Source organism: Miniopterus schreibersii, assembly GCF_964146895.1.
Source record: "Miniopterus schreibersii genome assembly, chromosome: 16".
Taxonomy (NCBI): domain Eukaryota; kingdom Metazoa; phylum Chordata; class Mammalia; order Chiroptera; family Miniopteridae; genus Miniopterus; species Miniopterus schreibersii.
The window spans coordinates 45,632,413-45,652,366 of record NC_138116.1 but is presented as its reverse complement, the minus strand read 5'-3'; the positions used below and the strand labels follow the sequence as shown (position 1 = coordinate 45,652,366).

At 41.3% G+C, this 19,954-nt stretch overlaps 1 protein-coding gene across 4 annotated transcripts in view; it reads right to left on the bottom strand.

The window, feature by feature from the left end:
- The window catches only part of DHRS7B (dehydrogenase/reductase 7B), a 73,203-nt gene extending 54,594 nt beyond the window's left edge, over positions 1 to 18,609 (bottom strand). For 2 of the 4 annotated variants that reach the window (XM_081116158.1, XM_081116157.1), the window contains exons 1-2: positions 18,498 to 18,547; positions 17,030 to 17,081 (exon numbers count right to left, since the gene is read on the bottom strand). In XM_081116158.1, the coding sequence (XP_080972284.1) occupies positions 17,030 to 17,031 (2 nt within the window). In that variant the 5' untranslated portion in view covers positions 17,032 to 17,081; positions 18,498 to 18,547. Of the gene's footprint in view, positions 1 to 17,029; positions 17,082 to 18,497 lie in introns of all 4 variants that reach the window. The other 2 variants (XM_081116160.1, XM_081116159.1) reach the window with 1 other exon arrangement.
- Between the last annotated feature and the right edge of the window lie 1,345 nt (positions 18,610 to 19,954).

The following is a 19,954-nucleotide window of genomic DNA, read 5'->3' as shown; positions in this document are numbered from 1 at the left end:
TAAAACTACAAACACTCTCAGAATAAAACACAGGGCAAAAGCTCACACTGGATTTGGCCATGATTTCTTAGCTATGATTCCAAAGGCACAGGAAACAAAAGAAAAAATAGATGAAATGGACTTCATGAAAATTTAAAAATTAAGTGCATTAAAAGATACTGTCCACAGGGTAAAAAGGCAACACACATAATGGGAGAAAATATTTGCAGACCATATATCTGATAAGCGATTAATATCCAGAACATATAAAGAACTACTAAAACTCAACAACAAAAAAGCAACCTGGTTTCAAAATGGGCAAAAACTTGAATAGGCATTTCTCAAAAGATGACATACAAATGGCAGTAAGTATATGAAAAGATGATCAACATCATTTAGTCACCAGTGAAATGCAAATGAAAACTACGATATACTGCTTCACACCCATTAAGATGTCTATTATCAAAAAGCAGCAATTAATAAGTATTAGGGAGGATGTGGAATAATTGGAACTCTTGTGCGTTGTTGGTGGGAATGTAAAATGGTACAGCTACTGTGGGAAACAGTACATGGGCTCATCCAAAATTTTAAAATAGATTTACCATATAATCCATCCAGCAATTCCACTGCTAGGTATATACTCAAAATCATTGAAAGCAGGGTCTCAAAGAGATCTCTGTACATCCATGTTCATACCAGTGTTATTCACATTAGCTAAAATTTGGAAGTAACCCAAATGTCCATCAACCAAAGAATGGATAAACAAAATCCGACATGTACATACAATGAAATATTATTTGGCCTTAGTAAGGAAGGAAGTTCTGCAATATACTAAAAAATGGATGAACACTGAAGACATGCTAAGAGAAATAAGCAAGTCACAAAAGGACAAATACTGTAGGAAACCACTTCTATGAGGTCTGAAGAGACAGAAAGTAGAATAGGGTTGTCAGGGACTGGGGGGTAAGGAGAACGAGGAGTGATTTTTAATGAGTATAGAATTTAAGTTTTAAAAGATGAAAAGTTCTGGAGACAGGCAGTGATGATGGTGGCACATTAGGAATGTATTTAATACCACTAAACTGTACACTTAAAAATGGTTAAAATAGTAAATTTTATGTTATGCACATTTTATCAGAATGAAAAATAGGAAAAAATTAAGTATGTCATTCACGGACGATTAAATATTAAATGCTCTCTAATATCAAGTAGGCTTATGGTTGAAAACAGATAATTTGGAATTCTAAAAAATTGTTTGGTGTCCTCATGAATTTGTATTATTAACCGACTTCTATTTACTGTCTCTCTTTTAGACAATCTGCCTTAATTTGTTTGGGATGATGGGTAACCCTGAATTCCAAGCTACATTTTAGACCTGAAAAACATTATTTTGAAATTTAACTAGAAATGGCCTTTACTCTGAAACAGTTTTCATAATGCTCCTACTTAAACCATGTAGTGCACTGACTTTAGTGCCAGAAAATATGCAGGAAGGAATTTCACATACTGGAAGGACTAAAGGAAAAAGGTAGTATAATAATCTGAGAGGGTTTTTCCATTACCAATCTCTAAGCTGTCATTTAAAAATAGCCTAGTTAGCGCCCTATCACTTTATTTTCCCAGCATCCTAGCAAATACCTCCCCGAGGACACGGCTACACCTTGTCAGGACAGGCCCACAGTAAGTACTTGATCGATCTGTTTCACCCAATGTTAGCAGATTTCCAACTTTCCCCCATGCATAATTTTCCACCTACTTCTCCCTCAAAGCTTTTTCAATTAAAAAAGATTTGCCAAATTTCAGTCTATATTAAAACACAGAATTCCTTAAATTTAAAATGTCTTTTATACATTCACAGTATTTATTGTGAGTGTAACAGCATAAGGGCTATATTTTAAACTGCATTTATACTAGAAAGCCAATATGCACTGTTATACAACACAGCTTTTTCTCCCAATCATATAAGCATTAAATAAGCTTCGCCACAGAATGAGGTGAAAGCAAACAATTTTAAAATCAAATTTATAAGTCAGGAAATGAAAGACTTAAGTTTCCTTCTAGTATGGCAAAAAGCTAATAGTTGTTGACATTGGGTAATGAGTAAATAAGGGCTCGCTGTATTATTTTACTTTTGTGCATTTTTGAGCATTTCTATAATTTCTCTTTCATGCTCTACTTTGCCAAAATAAAATTGGAAAAGTGAACAATGAGCTATACTAGAAGTACCAACCTTGTAAAATAAAATTAGCTGATAAATACTCAAAGCAGAACACCAAGAGAAACAAACTTACCAATGTCAAGTTATGGTGGCATCTACATGGAGCAACATGTTCGGTGGGTCTTGATCTGGACCCTTCATGAGACCTAAGACCAGGTGACTGACTGCAGAGCAAGTGACCAGATTTTCTTAGGCCTCGAATCCTGATATATCTCATGAACGTGCTGATTCAGAGCCACATTACTCTTATAGTCCAATCACTACTTGCACTAGAAGCACCTGTTAAAATGTAAACCAAGGGCCTTACCCAGCACAGACCTTTGAAACTGATAATATCACAAAGGGCGAGACCTGGAAATCTGGACTCTTACTACACTACACTCCTTCTTTGATAACTTTAACGGGTACTAAAGATCAAAACCCCTGAAGATCTCTACAGTAATCTACCAAGAGAGATGAGCCACCCTGGGGAGGACAAAACTATCTGCAAACCTCTTTCCACAGATTAAGTAAGCACATCCATCAAGAGTTCAGTGGAAGCTCCTAGCAAGGCCTTCCATCCCCACGACTATTCCAGTGTCCAACCTACCACCCCCATCTGCTGGAAATGACTGGGACCAATCTCATCATGCCCTTTATCCCTCTCAGTCATCACAGGAAGTCCAGATTTCCTGAGCTATGCCCTGGATCCCAAATCATTCAGTGCACTCCATTTTCTGACTCCATCTCCCACCCCTCCCCATATTCTGAAACCCTCTGGTCCTCAGTCTGTCATCAGCAAAATCCCCTGCATCTTTAATCTCTACTTTGAATGGCTCCTTCACCTTCTTCCAACAATGTCTGGTTCCTGAGGAAATGGATTTTGCTGTGGACCATTGCCAGTGGTAGCCGTTTGCTCTCCCACAACTCTCATATACTGGCTCGAAGGTGCAGTGGGGTCACCTTTTCTCCTTACTATTCTCCCCTCCCTCCTCTCATCCATCTCTTAAACCACCCAGCTGTGACTCCTGTCAGACTGTCACCTATGGCACCTCCATATAATAATACGCTTTCCTCTTTGTCCTTACTGATTTTCTGCCTGCTAGATCTCCATTTCTGATAGAGGTGTTGAAGTCTCCAGTCATGCCAGTATATAAATCATCTATTTCTCCTTGTATTTCTATCAGTTTTTGCTTCATGCACCTTGGCACTCTGTTGTTAGGTGCACACAGATTAAGAAATGCTGTGCTGGAGATTCTAAGACGGCAGCACATTGAGTGGAAGCTACACTAACACTCTCCAAGGACCAAATTGGAATTACAATTAAAATACAGAAAAATCATCCTTATTAATCAACTGAAAACTAGCTGAAGAGCACCCTCATAACCAAAGACCTAACGTGGAGACCGCACAGAGACTGGTAGGAACTGCGGAGGTGAGAGAAGGCTGGCTGGACTCCCACAGGCAGCAGCTAAAGGTCCAGAGGGATATATCAGCTGTGGGGGGTTCCCACTGAGAACTCTGGGGTCTAAACCCCAAGCTGGGCTCCCCAGCCCAGAGCACCAGAACTGAGAAAGGTGCCCACATAACATTTGGCTGTAAAAACAGACACCCTCTTAAAGGGGCAATGAACAAAGTTTTCTGTGCAGCCACTCACCTTGGGCTCCAGTGGAGGGAGGGCAGAGTGGACTGGTGCTGTGTGAGGAGAATCTAGGGCTGTGGGCTCTGGGATAACAGTTCAGAGGGTGGCCATCTAGATTCCTGTGCTGAGTCATTCCCCCATGTGGCAGAGGACATCTTTCCCAGGTAGACCTTTACCATCCAAGCAGCCTTTGCTTGGGTGAAGCAACTGCCCCACCCTGTTGAAAAACATCTCGAGCCACTCTGCCTACAGCCTGATGCTCTAAAGGTGGATCTCTGGGTGCTTTGAACCTTTGCCTAAATTGCTTGGGGTAGCAGGTTTAGAAAAGGAGGCTTTGGTGTGCATCTTTGCCCTTTCCAAATGCACCCAGCCCCAGCAGAGGGAGCCACAAGCTGTTGATACCTCCAAGCAGGGTACTAAGGCAAGTCGCAAACAGCATCTGACATTGGCCTGCACCAGAGACCATCCAAAGACTAGGAGTCCTAGCAGAACTACCCAATACACAGTAGCAAACCCAAAAAGACAGCCAAAATGGGAAGAAGAAAAAACAAGCCCCAAATGAAAGAACAAGAGAAGTCTCCAGAAAAAGAGATAAATGAAATAGAGATAAGCAATCTATCAGATATAGAGTTCAGAATACTAATTGTAAGGATGCTCAACAGTATGAGAAAAGTAATAGAAATTAGAAATAAAGAATACACTGGGCCTGGCCAACATAGCTCAGTAAGTGAGCATCAACCCATGATCCAGGAGTTCACAGTTTCATTTCCAGTCAGGGCACATGCCCAGGTTGTGTGATCAATCCCCATGCAGGAGGCAGCTGATCAATGACTCTCTCATCATTGATGTTTCTATCTCTCTCCCTCTCCTTCTCTCTGAAATAGACATTTAAAAAAAAAAGAAAAGAATACATTGGAAAGGATAAACATCAAATTAGAGGAAGCTGAGGACTGGATCAGCAAATTAGAAGACACAGTAGAAAAAAATCACTCAATGAGAGATCCAAAAAGAAAAAATATTTAAAAAAGGACAGTCTAAGGCAGCTGTGGGAACATTCTCAATCATTATCACTCCAAATATTGCTTCTGTGTGTTTTTCCTTCTGCTAGTCTCATTACACATATGTTACATACATTGTAGTAGTTCCACAGTTCTTGGATATTCTGTTCTGTCTTTCTGCGTTTTGGTTTTGGAAGTTTCTATTGTCATATGCTCAAGCTCAGAGATTCCTTCCTCAGCCATACCCAGCTGACTAATGAGCCCATCAAAGGCATTTTTTTTCTTTTCTCATACAGTGCTTTTAAAAAAATCTCTATAATTTCTTTTTTATTCTTTCCTAGAGTTTCCATCTCTGCTTATATTACCCATCTGTTCCTGCATGTTACCTACTTTTTCCTTCAAGTCTTTAGCATATTAATCATATTTTTGAAAAATTCCTGGTCTGATAATCCCAACCTCCCTGTCATATGTGACTCTGGTTTTGACGCTTGTTCAGTCTTTCCAAACTGATGCCTTTCAGTATGCCTTGTAATGTTTCGTTGAAAGGCAGACATGATGTACTAGTTTAAAAGAACTGCAGTCAGTAGCCCTTTAGTTATGCAGGGGCAAGGGAAGCATTGTATGGCTCTAGGATTAGGTCTTAGTCTTTTGGTGAGACTATGCCCTGGACTGTGAACTTTAGTGCTTCTCAGTGTGTGTGTGTTTTGTTTGTTCCTCCTCCCCTTAAGTGAGACAGGATGGCTGAAAGGAGGTGGAGTTAGGTATGTCCCTGTCCCTACGTAGGTCAGGCTCTGGTAAAATAGTTTCTCCTGAGGGGAGGCCTTGTTGAGAACGGCATGCTCTGACATATTTCAAAACCATCACTTCCCCACTCCCCCTACTGGAAGCACAAGGGGATTTTTCTCGAACATTCACTATGAGGGCCTCCTAGGGCTCCTGGAGGTAAAACTCACAACAGTGTGGGGCCCCCTTTTGATTGGGTTCCTCTGAAGTTTTTAACTCTCAGACTGGCCACATTCAGCCTCCAGCAGTTTGTCACTTAGCAGTTGGTCAATTGCAGTTGAGGTTTTCCTACCCCAGACTTCTGCTCCAGTAAGTTGTGATTCTATGTATCTGCCTGTCTCTCCAATTTGGGGGGCAGCAGTTTTCCTTTTGACCTCAACTGATGGATCTACAAAGAGTTGGTTGATTTTCCAGTTTGTTCAGCTTTTCACTTTTTGTTAGGATGAAAGGGAAACTTTTAAATTCCTTACATACTGAATAGGAAACTGGAAGTTTCCTTACTTATACGGTAAAAGGGACTTTGCAGATGTGATTAAATTAAGGATCCTGAGATGGGGCACGTATACTCCCTTACCCAGGTGTGCCCAATATAATCACAAGAGTTCTCATAATAAAGAGACAGGAGATTGAGTCATAGAGTAGATGTGACAACAGCAGTAGAGGCTGGACTATGAGGAGGAGTCCCTGAGCCAATGAATGCTGGTGGCCTGCAGAAGCTGGAAAAGGCAACAGTTTCTCCTCTAGAGCCTCCAGAAGGAATACAGCCCTCCTAACACCTTGATTTCAGGACGTCTGACATCCAGAACCGTAAGATAATAAATTTGTGGGGTTTTAAACTATTATGTTTGTGGTAACTTATTACAGCAGCAATAGGAAACTAATACAATGTTTTTCATCATATTTAGAGATTTCAAGACATTATTTCAAATATTTTTTTTCTGCCTCATTCTCTCTCTACTCTTCTGAGATTCCCAAATGTTAGTATACTTGATGTTGTCCCAGAGATTTCTGAGGCTGTTAATTTGTCTCCAACCTTTGTCCTGTTCTACAGATTAAATAATTTCTAGTGATATTTTTCATGTTTAGTGATCCTTTCTTCTGCCATCTCAAACCTGCTAATGAGTTCCTCTAAGAATTTAAATCCCACTGCCATTTTGTTTGACTACCTCCACCTCTGGTATTTACTCTGGGATGCTCCCCAGATTCCCAAGCCTGGTTTGGACCCTGAAGACTCTGTGCTCTGCTAATTCCCTTAGTGTCTTCTAACAAAGCAATCTCTCCCTTGGGTTTACTTGTCAGTCTCCCTCTCACTGCTTTCTATGTGATATATTGTCAAGAAACATTTGTAGAATAAATGAATGATTCTAGTTACAGAGCATACAGGGAAAGGTGGCTGGTTTTGATTAGAGAGACTGGGGAAAACCTCACAAAGGGTGTAGCAATTAAGCTGGAACAGCACTGCTTGGAATCTGTAAAGCTGCTTAATGCTGCCAGGATGAGGCCCACACTGAACTTCAAGATTGGGTCTCAGGTTCTCTCCTACTCTCTGCTGGAGTCATTGGCTAACTCACCAGCCCTCTGAGATTCTTACCATTATCTCTTTATCTCACTTCCTGTTGTTTGCAAATATTCTCTCTGCAGGCAAACTCACCCACCCATCCTTCCCCCAAAGCCTCAGACACTGGGAACACCTTGACCACTCTACATCTGCACTTTTGACTTGTGGCCAGTATGACACACAGGACCTGAAGCTAAAGGTCAAACAAAGATCCCTACGGAGCTCTTCTTTTGTGCTTGGCTTTTCAGTTCTCAAACTCCCTGCCTTCTCCTGAACCAACACTAGGAGATAAGGCAACAGGGATTGATGCCCACTTCCCAGCCACATAACTGAAAGATGCACCTCTGGCTTTGGGGTTTTGTTTCATTTTCATTTTGTCAGTGACTTTACTCTTGTTGGAACACAAAATACTTCAATTTGTCCAGTTTATTCTTTCTCCTTCGAAGTCATTCCAACTCCATACCACTGCATCTCAGCACTCAAATTGCAATATTTGTCATTTTCAAAACAGTTCATGTTCCTTTACTGCATAACCCCATGCTTCTTATTACCAGAAAATTCAGCATATGATTTTCCACTTGCAGGTTATAATGGGGTTTAACATGTTAACTCTTTTGAGTTCAAAACTAAGTATGAACAGGGTAAATAAACCACGGACTCAGACTGGTGGAGATATGAATGCCAATCACATCCACAGCCCCATCGTTTGTCCACAGCACTTGTGTGGACAGACCCTGACTCTGCAGCACAGCTTGGTTAGAATTGAGAAAAACTCACTAGGTCAAAAGCTCATTTCTAGTAACAATTACAAGTGTGGTATCAGAAATCTGAATTCAGATCCCAGCTTGCCTCTCAATAGCTTTGTTGAATTTGAGAAATTAATCTAGCCCTGGCAGGGTAGCTCAGTTGATTAGAGTGCCATCCCGATCGATACACCAAGGTTGTAGGTTTGTTTCCAGTCAGGGCACCTACTAGAATCAACCAATGAATGCATAAATAAGTGGAACAACAAATCAATGTTTCTCTCTCAAATCAACTTTAAAAAAAGAAGTTAATCTGACCTCTCTATGCTATAGTTTCCTGATCTGTAAAATACAGGTAAGTTCATGTTTATAAAGCATTTAGCATAATTTTGGCAATAGTAAATGCTCATTCAGTTTTGTATTAATCCTTTGTAAGTACCTCAAAGTAGAAATTTTCTCTTTTCCCAATACATATAGTTCCCAGCCCCTATTAGACATTTCAATGAAAGTATTTTGAATGAGTGGATGGGTAAACTGGATTTACAAAGGGAGAGAATGGAAGAAAATTCTAGAAATACTGATGATAACCAAAGGAGTTGCCCAGGGAAATGGCAGAGGAGATAATAAAAAAAGACAGGGGAAATGAAGGCATAAAAAAATTTTAATTTCAGTAATTGTACTTTCAACTCGTCTCTACTTGGTTCTCTTTTATACGCTCTTTATTACCTATGTCTAGACTCAATGTCGTATTTTCCTTTAATTATTTAAATGCGGTTTCCTTTAGTTCCCTGAACATACTTGTAAGAGCTGTTTTGAAGTCTTTACCTGCGAAGTCCACCATCTGGCCAACCTGAAGACCCCTTCTACTGACTGCTTTCCCCAATCATCCGGATGAATCACTTTCCTGTTTCTTCATGTTTTATAAAATTTTTTGCTGAAAACTGGCCATTTTAGATATACTAGAGCAACTCCAGATTCTGATTTTTCCTTCTGTAGACTGGTATAGTAGCTGGGTGTGTTTTTTTTAAACTTCTTTAATATACTTTATCAAAAACTGTGTAAAAATTCCTTACAAAAATAACCAGAAATACAACTGTGAGGACATTTGTTAGAAATAACTATGTCTACTAAACTTGAAGTCCAAAAAATAAAATAAAATAATAAAAAAATAAACTTGAAGTCCAGAGTTTTGATAACTAGCATTTTTTTTATTGTTGACTCTATTACAGATGTCCCCCACTTCCCCCTCCCTTTACTCCCTTCAACCCAACCCCCCTCACCTTCACATTATTGTCTGTGTCCATGGGCTATGCATATATGCACGTATGTTCTTTGGCTAATCTCTTCCAGTCCCCTCACCCCCTCCCTTCTGAGATCTGTTAGTCTGTTGCATGTATCCATGCCTCTGATCCTATTTTGTTAATTACATTACACATATAAGTGAGATCATATGGTATCTGTCTTTCTCTAACTGGCTTATTTCACTTAGCATAATAATCTGGGTTTTTTAATTTATTTAATAACTTGCCTGTAGTAAATCTATGGATTTTTTTTCTCATCCACAATGTGTGTCCATTGATGTCTCAGCTCAGTTCCTTTTTTCCCTTATTTTAATTTTTATGTTTGAATTTCAACTTGGGGTAGACTCTGTATCTTCGTATCTTAGAGGTCAACCAACTATGTTTCCCAGAGTTTGTGCCCAAACACCTCAAAAAAGTATAGCTTCATCCAGCCGGAGTGGCTCAGTGGTTGAGCATTGACCTAGGAACCCAGAGGTCATGGTTCGATTCCCGGTCAGGGCACATGCATGGGTTGCAGGCTGGATCCCCAGTGGGGGGCATGCAGGAGGCAGCTGATCGATGATGTTTCTTTCATCAACGTTCCTATCTCTCTATCCCTCTTCCTCTCTCGAAAAAAAATCAATAAAAAGTATAGTTTCCACCTTTTGCAGATGGATCTGTGGGTGGCATGAAAAGCACAAAGTTCAGGCAATTTTCAAGTCTTCCTCAGTTTTTACTTCCCATCAGGCCCTCTCACATCTCTTCTATATGCGCACCCAGTCATCTAGGGATTTGTGGATAGCTTGGCCCTCTCTGGTCAAGTATGCTCATGTATGTAGTCTTCCAGTCATCCTAGATGTGTGGAAGTTTATGAAGCCTGTCTACGGCTGTCTCACAGAACCTCTGGGAAATTTCTAGCTAGTCCACTGGTCCACTGCTTGTCCAGTTAGGGCCACAAACTCAAACTAGCAAAGCTGCTAGCCTTTACCACTCACTAGCCACCAGTATTGCTACCCTTACTGACAAAGCTAACTGGGCATGGTGCTGTTTTCTCTCTGTTCCAAATAGTTGGCTCCCTCTTCATGGCCTACCCTGTGTTGGTATAACTAGTGCATTTACTGTTCAGTGTGGCTCAGTTAGTTGAGCACCAACCTATGCACCAGGAGGCACAGGTTCGTTTCCTTGTCAGGGCACATGCCAGGGTTGTGTGTTTGATCCTCAGCAGGGGTTGTGCAGGAGGCAGCTAATCAATGACTCTCATGCTTGAAACTTCTATCTTTCTCTCCCTCTCTCTGAAATCAATAAAAAACATGTTTTTAAAATCTACATTTAAAAAAAATTTAAAGCTACTGCATTGACTGATGAGCTGGGGTTATGGGATTGAAGCTGCCCCAGACAAGAATGCTACAGATTCTTGCTGGTCTTACCTAATGTTCAGTAGTTTTTCACGAATAAATGTTTCCCAATTTGTTGTACGTACCTGGTCAATTTCCAGACCTCTGATATGGTTGTTTTGACAATTTTGTCCTGTCTTATAGCTGTTTTTTGAGATTTTCCAGCATTCTCATTTTGCCATACCAGAAGTCTTCTCCCCTGTCTCAAGGACTTTTTAATAGAACTTTTTCTACTGCTGGAAACTGAAACTCTGAGAATAACACACACTTAATCAAAGAGAAATGTGACTCTCAAACATGCCTATCTGAATGTCTTACTTATCAAATACTGCATATCATTTAGGGTCTTTCAAGAGATGCCCTGTAAGATCTTATCTGTGCCAAGTTAAATTTAAAAATGCTGAGAGGAAAAAAGCCATTATCCTTCATTTAAAGTTGGGGGAGGAGATAGTTATTGCAAAAGTTTCTTCTTGTATAAATTCACATTTCCTCACTGGATCCAGCTCCCTTAGCCTGGTGTCAGTTGCTACAGTTGTCCAACCACACCTTCCTTCGGATAATTGTTTCTTAATAATTCAGTGGTTTTTTTTCCCCACTAACTCTCTTTAAATTTAAGTCTGTCTTGTTTTTTCACTAAGATCAAGTTGCCAGCTACCACTTTTCTATTAAAATATAAATGAGAGGTAAGAATAATAATTTCAACTGTTTATTGATACAGTAAACTGTCTTTGGAAACCGGCAGACCTTGGTTTGAATACCAATAATCAGACTGAGTGTCTTTGGTTAAGTTACTTGATATTTCAACCAGTTTCCTCACCTGCAAAATATATCTAATATCTGCCTTACACAGTTGCAATAAGAATTAGATAAGTATATGTATGTTAAGACACCCTCTATATGACCCAGATAAATGACAGCACTTATCACAATTGCTGGGTTATCTGTCTAGAAAGATGGCAGGCAATGTCAGAAAGAATAAAGAGAAAGAACAAAGAAAAGGAATACATCTTCTTCCTTGCTGTGCCTACCACTAATGGATGGCCAAATTAATTCATTTAAATTTCCTTATCTCTCCTTATCCATCAATGAACAATGGAGTCACCTTCTGTTTTTTATTCCCCTTTTCATTAACTGAGATGCTTCTACACAGTGCAATATTCTACAACAAGATGGAGGGGGAAGCCCAGAATTGTTTGGTACCTCCTGCCAGAAGTTCTAGAAAACTTTGTTGCACTTGATCCATCAACATGTGGTTTCTCTCTGGTGGCCTACAAAAAGGTGCTTGATTCACCTCTATGTTTCCTGTGCTGGGCACAATAAATGCTGTTGAACAAATGATGAACAAATGAATAGCATATAAGAAATAAGCAAACTAAACACCTTTGACACCTTGGCTCCCTCATAGTAGGCCTATTTCCTAGCTTTTAGGAACTGGGACTTCAGGGCCCCATTGCTACTCCAAAGAGTCAGCGGCCAGCAAAGACTACAACTCTTTTGTGCAAGCTGCTGGATTGGACCCTTGGAAGGTACACCACAGGTATGTAAGAACCACTATTTTACTGTAATAATTTTTAAATCTCCAGGTTAAGATAAGAGAAAAAGCCCACCCCCTGTAAAGACCTGGCAAATGACAGGAAAAGAGAGAATGTGCTACTTCCAGGTGCATTTTATACATTACAGAATGCCACGAGATCTAACGTCACAGCAGAAAGAACTTTATATACAAACTGCAAACCAGAAGTACATTTTTATTTCTAATACAATTAACCTTCTGTCTGTTTTATAAGTCTTTCTAACATACATGACAATGAACTAAAACAGTATTATTAGATTCCAAAACAAACTAAAAAAGATAATTTTTAGCCTGTTACCATATATGGCTATTGTGGAAAGAAAAATATTAATAACAATATCTTTTTTAGTGTTTGCAATGTGCCACAACACTGGGCTATAAACTTCATGCCCATGATCTTGTTTCATCCTCATAGCAATCCTATGAGGTAGGTATGGTAGTTATTTCCATTTGCTAAATGAGAAAAGCACCTGACGTCACATAGCTAGCAAATGGCAAAACAGAGATTTGAACCAGATATTCAGACTCTAAAGCCTGCATTCTTAACTCTTAAGTGCATCAAATAGGGGGTCATGTAAAAAAAATTAATCCTTAGTTGAAGCCTTGGAGGAAGGATTCTAATACTGTCTAGGAGTTGAATAGATCCCTAACCTCAGTTCTGATCATCCAAACAGAATAAAGGCTTTTATGAGATAACTGAATATAAATAAGCTAATTGCTTAACAGGAACTTAGTACAATTTCCCTGAGTTAGTTTACCTATGTTAAGCCAACCTGGATTATAATACCACATTCATAGAGAATTTTGAAGTAATAGTTTACTAATTTCCAATTTAACAACTGCTAAGTCCTATTCACATAAACCTGGAAAAATTTACACTTCCCTTCAAAACCTAGTGTTCCTAATACAAACATGTCCTTACCTAATAAAATAAGAGCTAACTATAGCAAGTAAGCTCAAACTATTGTAAGCAGTGTTCAATTAATTCAGCTGCCATCAGCATACCTCTCCCTTCACAAGCATTTTAGTGGTCGAGCCTCAGGCCATCTTGAAGTTAGGAAGATGCAGAAGGGAGAATCGAAAGGAATTTAATTTGTTGAACTTCTTACATTGGTGGGTGGCGAGAAGCTTCCAAGCTAAATTTACATGCCAGTCAATCTCAATTTTCACCCCCATGCTACAGATTAATGGAGAGTTCATTTTCCCATTAAAATCATAACATTACCAACCAAAGAAAGGTCTTGTATGTGTATAACTGGGTGAGTGTGAGAAATGACATCATTAACATGAAAGAGGTCAAGTCCTCAAAGGGTTAACAACCACAGACAGGAATTTGGCTGGAATCCAGCGGGATCTGGAACACAAGTAACCTTCTTTAAATCAACACATAAGAAATTATGGGCTGGATTTGACCACTGGAGGGCATCCTAACCATGCTCAACTAGGAGGAACTCAGTTAAAAATGATCTCCAGAATAATCCCCATGCTGTGCATTCTACAGTTCAACACTTTACTGCACTGAAAGTAAACTTTAAAAAGTGAATTTTCCCGTTTGCCAAAGGGAAAGAGATTTTTCTTTCCTCCCTCCCTTTTCTTAAAGCATTTCTTTGAAAAACCTATTATTTTTAATTCCTTCCTCGGTTACTTTGGTATGTATGCAAATCTTTTAAAAGGCTAAATAAACTAGCTCTAGTCACAGGTAATACCCAGAAACTTTTTTCTGAAGGGCCTAGAAGCCATCTCTTTTAAATGGAAACATAAAGGAAGACAGCACCCCAACTCCACCCTGGGAGATTACATAACTATCTGCTTAGAAATTAGAGATTTTCTATTTTTCCTTCAGATAAAGGTAACTCACTGGCACAGATGGCCACCGCAATTACTAGGTGAATTTAGGGTGAACTAACTATAAAAGCACATAGAGCAGATGGTGCCATCAGGTCTTCAGACAAGTGGACGATTACCGTTACTCGAGATTGTGTAATGTACTGTAAATGATGGGATTTTTGCCTTTGTAACTTTACTAGCATATTAGCTGTGATGCATCCCATTCTGGGTTAATGTTTATTCAATAACAGAACTATTTTCTTTCCTTCTACATTTGTATAAACATTTTCTAGGTTGGCAGGAGGTTTTAAACTTTCCCCACATAACCATGAAGAACAGGCTACACTTTCTGCTGCCACTTTTTTCCCCCTCTATAACAGGAAAAAATATTCCTCCCTGACAAAAGCTTTTTAGAGATTTAGCTCATTCTTGTTGTCTGAGTGTTAGATCCTTCTTTATCATTGCTTCTGTGACACTTTTACTTGGATTATATCAAAGACATTTTATTCAAAACTGAATTCATGCTCTTCCTCCAGAATTTCTCAGATGCACAAGCGAGAAAAGGAAGAATTAGCCCCGACACCTCGCTCTCCCTTCTCATCCCAGAGTGAACCTCTTACCAAGCTCCAGTGATCATACCTCCTAAATAGCCCTCACATTTATCAACTTCCGCCTCTACTAAGGAACCACAGTGATCTTTATTTAATACACACAGATCTGCTGGTGCTACTCCTATGACTGAAATTCAATGGTTTCTCACCATTCTTAAGATAAGCCCCAAATCGTTGGCATGCATGAGACCTGCATGGTCTGACTCTGGCTTACCTCTCCAACTTCATCTCCCAGACTTTCTCCCTCTGTCTTCTAGCCCCAACTGGGAGCTTAAGTTCCATAAGGATAGAGACCATGCCTATAATGCTGATGCTATATTCCTAGAACTGTGACTAGCACATAGTAGATGATAAATAAATGTTGAAGAGTAATGTTATAAAACAATTGTAGCATCTGACATGGAAGGCAAATGAAACACTAAATTAATTATGCATGGTGGAAGGAAAGAGTGTCTTTATACATGTTTGTATCCTAGGTGACTAACATAGGGCTCGGACCATAGTGGGGCTAAAAAATGTTTGTTAAATCATTTTGCAAACCAGAGACAAATATGATGAAATACAATATTGGCATTCTATGTCTATTAGCTTTGCAGTGCAAATTATCAATGCCAGTTAAGTCTCACATTTAGGTATTTATCCCTCCTCTAATTCCCAGTTCTTATCCTGTGGACAACCAGAGAGTCCAACCACATGTTTGAAGGAGGCTGAACTCCAAGACAGAGCTGGTAAATAGATGTGGTCTGTGGAGTTGATTATTTGCTCTGAGAAGCAAATAAACCAAGACTGGAGAGCAGCATTGTTCTCAGGACAAGATCTCTGCCTCTATTTTGTATCTGACTTTGTGACATTCTCCACCCTTTGGCCACACAGGTCTTTCAATAACACAAGTACAAGTCCCCCCTATTCCTAAGGCTTCACCCTTGTCCCTTCTTCTCCCTTGCAGCTCTCCACCCTTTTTTTTTTTTTTTAATTTTTTTTATATCTTTATTGATTTCAGAGAGAGGAAGGGAGAGGGAGAGAGAGAGACAGAAACATCAATGATGAGAGTGTCATTGATCGAGCCCACAACCCAGGCATGTGCCCTGACCGGGAATTGAACCCTGATTGCCTGGATCCTAGGTCGACGCTCAACCTCTGAGCCATGCCCAGCGGGGCTCCACCCTTTTCTTTGCCCAATTTAACTCCAACTCAGTCCCTGAGGTCTCAGTTAAATGTTTTTAACTCAGAAAAGCCTTTCCTGTATCTCCCCACTCCCTCCCCCTGCCAAACGACCCTATTATATATTCTCATAGCACCCTCTACCATCCTCCATAGCATGTGCCACAGTAATTAATATTTAGTTTGTGATTCTCTATTTACTGTCTATCTCCCTTGTTATAAGTATAAGCAACTTGAGGTCAGGGTCTGTGTCTGTTTGGCCATCACTGTATCCCCAACACACTGCTACAAAGTAGGTGTTCAATAAACATCTGTTAAGTGAACGAATGAATGAAATACATAGATAAGCACTAGCTTTTGGAGTGACATGGAATTGGCTCTGCCCTTACTAGCTCTGTGCTTTTAGATAAATTGCTTATTATTTCTGAGCCCCTTTCTTCCTCTATAAATAAAATAATTGTTTCTATTTTACCAGGTTACTGTGAGAACTGAATAATCCAATTAAATGGTTCATAGTGTCTGGCACATAAACACTCAATGAATAGAAACTATTATTCTGAAAGAATGGAGACAGAAAGGAGTGTATGGTAGGAAAGGTATATTTCATGCTTTTGACTAGTGCACTGAACAAATCTGAATAAAACAAATATTTTAAGTACGCAATAGGAATGCACTATCTAAAAGAACCCTGAAACAGATTTGTTTATAAAGCTAAGAATATTTTTAGGTGTTAAGTGACCATGCATTTATATGGCTTGCACAGTCTTGTGTACAGTGTCACGTTCTTTTAAAGCAAAGCACATCAGGAATCCATTAGTACTTCAGGGTTCCAAACCCGGCTTCAAAACCTACAGCTGTGCTGACCATAGCCCAGGACATGCCAATAAAACAACAGGCTTTTGCCTTTAAGACAATTGCCCTTTGCCAGGTGGGGCTCAGCCGCTGAGCACTGACCTAGGATCCAGGAGGTGGAGGCTCAACTCAACTCCCAGTCAGGGCACATGCCCAGGTTACTGGCTCAATCCCCAGTCCAGGGCGTGCAAGAGGCAGCCGATCAGTGACTCTCATCATTGATGTTTCTCTCTCTCTCCCTGAAATCAATAAAGACATATTAAAATAAAATAAAAAAGACAACTGCCCTTCTCTCCCAGTAGGAAACTCCAGGCCTTAATGAGAAAATCTCCCTTCACTCTGCTGTTCTCTAGCACCCCAGTCCCCTCCTGTCCTCTTCCTGGCGCATTCTACATACCCAGTCCCCCCCTTAACTTTGTTTTTGTCCTTACATTTTCCAACGTTGGACACACTGGTCAACTTCGCCACGCCTCAATTCTTCACCTGTAAAAATGGGACGAAAACAGTACTCCTTCTCTGCTAAATGACAGAGCATATGTCATATATCAGCGCACAGTAACTATCATTCTAGTGTTTCTACCAGATCCCTAATCAATCTACAACCCAGAAAAGGATTACAACAAAGGCCCTTCCAATAGCACAAATGTGTTTTTTCCAGAGTTTTTTCCAGAGTCTGTGTTTTCTACAATAAAAGAACCCCTGCCTCGGGCTGGTGTGGCTCAGTTGGTTGATTGTTGCCCAGTGCACCGAAGGGTTACTGGTACGATTCCCAGGGAGGGTACATGCCAGGTTGCAGGTTCAATCCTCAGCCGGGGTGCACACAGACTGCAAACAATCGATGTTTCCTTCTCTCCCTCTCCCTCCCTCTCTAAAAGTCAATAAAAACGTATTTTAAAAGACCCTCAACCTGCCCCATTAACCAAGGTACTGGATTAAAATATATGATCCCAAAGAAATTCCAAATGTTGCAAAGGAAAATAATTTAACAAGTTAGTTGTTCATCTGTTTCCTAAAAAAGATTAAGTCAGCAAAACACAATTTATGTATGTCCATTTTTAAAAAATCCTCACCTAAGCATAGCTTTTCATTGATTTTAGAAAGAGAGGGAGGAGAGGGGGGAAGAGGGGGGTAGAGGGAGGTGAGGAACACGGATCCTTGCTTCCCGCACACCCACGCCCCCACTGGGATGACCCCGCAGCCCCGGTGTGTCCTGATGGGAATCAGCCCCCGGACCTCCCGCGCTGGGGAGGGCGCTCCAGCCGCCGCGCCACGGGCCAGGGCGACGCCCGAGCGCGCGCAGGCTCCTTTAAAGCGAGCCGCGCCAAGACTACCTAAGTTACAGTTCAGTCCGCCGGTCGTCTGGAAGCCTGGCCGCGTTTCCAGGCGCCAGCGGAGTGCCTCCCACGCGCCACCTAATGAGTGCCGGACCACCTTACGAGCGGGCGTATTATTTCCAAAGTTACGGCTGAGGACACAGTCGCGCAGCCAGAAAGCGTGGGAGCGAGCACGGCTCTAGGAAGGCGCCAGGCGCCCACTCCCCGGGGCTGCGGTCGGCACGCACCCTGCCGCCAAGCCGGCTCTCCGGGGCTCGCCCCACGCCCCCGGCGCCGCGCCCACGCCGCCTGCCCACGCCGCGGGCGCCCCTCCCTCGGCAGGAAGAGCGCCCCGAGCCGGGAGCGCGCGCTCCTCGCGGCGAGGCGGGCCCGCCGGCCCAACGCCCGCCTTCCCGGCCGCACGGTCCCAGACGAAGGCGCGGCGAGGCCCAGGCTCCCGGGGAGGGTCCGCGGGGTCCGCGCCCCTCCTCCCCGTGACGGGGACGCGCGAGGCGGGGACGCCCAACCGCCCTCCGCTCTGGGGCCCCACGGCCCTGCCGCCAGTTCCTGCCTACGCAGCCCCTACCTGGCGGCCGCAGAGACCGTAGGTCAATCAACGCTTCCTCCGCCGCGGAAGTGTGTGAACGCCCTTCACCCAGCTCCATCCAATTACAGCCTTCGGGCTGCGCAAGCGCAATGGACCTCCTGCGTTCCAGGCGCAGGTGGGAGCCGCAGAACGCTAGCGTCCGGAAGGGCGTCCTCCAATCTAAGGGTCTTCTCTCTGTCTTCCGGAGGGAGCTGGGGAAGGTTTTCGTTTGGGTTCCGCGAATTTGGGGAGAGTAGGAGGCAAATTTGGAGGATGTATGCTACACTTATCAAGACTTATTAGAAAGCCATAGTAATTGAAACTTTATGATATTGGCGCAAAGATAAACCAAAAGATCGTTGGTGTTGCCCGGCGGGGCGTGGCTCAGCGGTTGAGCACTGGGGTTTGATTTCCGGTCAGGGCACATGCCTGGGTTGCAGGCTCCATCAATGACTCTCATCATTGATGTTTCTATCTCTTTCTCTCCCTCACCTTTCCTCTCTCTGAAATCAATAAAGATATATTTTTAAAAAATAATAATAATTATTAAAAAAAAAAGAGATCGTTGGTGTAAAAAATAATTCAAGGAGCAAATATGAAAATCTGATTGGTTTTATTTAGTGACTTATGAATGGGGCTGCATTGCAACAAGCAAATAGGAACTCCAAAACACTACAGAAAGGAAACGTATTTTGTTTTATTTTAAATTTTTTTTTTTAATTTTTCAATTACAGTTGATATAAATTATTATATTCATTTCAGCTGCACACCTCAGTGATTTAGACATTACATAACTCACTAAGTGATCATCCAATAAATCTCCCACCATCTGACACCATACATAGTTGCTAGAATATTACTGACCACATTCCCTATGCTATACAACACCATGACTATTTTGTAACTACCAATTTGTACTTCTTAACCCCTTCACCTTTTTCACCCATCCCCCCAACTTCATCTGGCAACTGTCAAAATGTTCTCTGTATCGATCAGTCTGTTTCTATTCTGCTCGTTCTTTTATTTTCTTTTTTAGATTCAATTGTTGGTAGATGTGTACTTATTGCCATTTTATTATTCAAATTTTTGGTGGTTAATCTTCACCTGAGAATATTTTTTCCATTGATTTTTTTGAAAAATATGTTTTTATTGATTTCAGAAAGAAAAAAGGAGAGGGAGATAGAGAGAGAGAGAAACATCAATGATGAGAGTCATTGATCGGCTGCATCCATCTGAAACCCACGCATGTGCCCTGACTGGGAATGGAACGGAGGTCTCCATGTTCATGGATTGACACTCAACCATTGAGCCACGCTGGCCAGGCTCCATTGATATTTTTTTTAATTATTATTTTTTTAATATATCTTTATTGTTTTCAGAGAGAGGAAAGGAGAGGGAGAGAGAGAGATAGAAACATCAATGATGAGAGAGTCATTGATCAGCTGCCTCCTGCACAC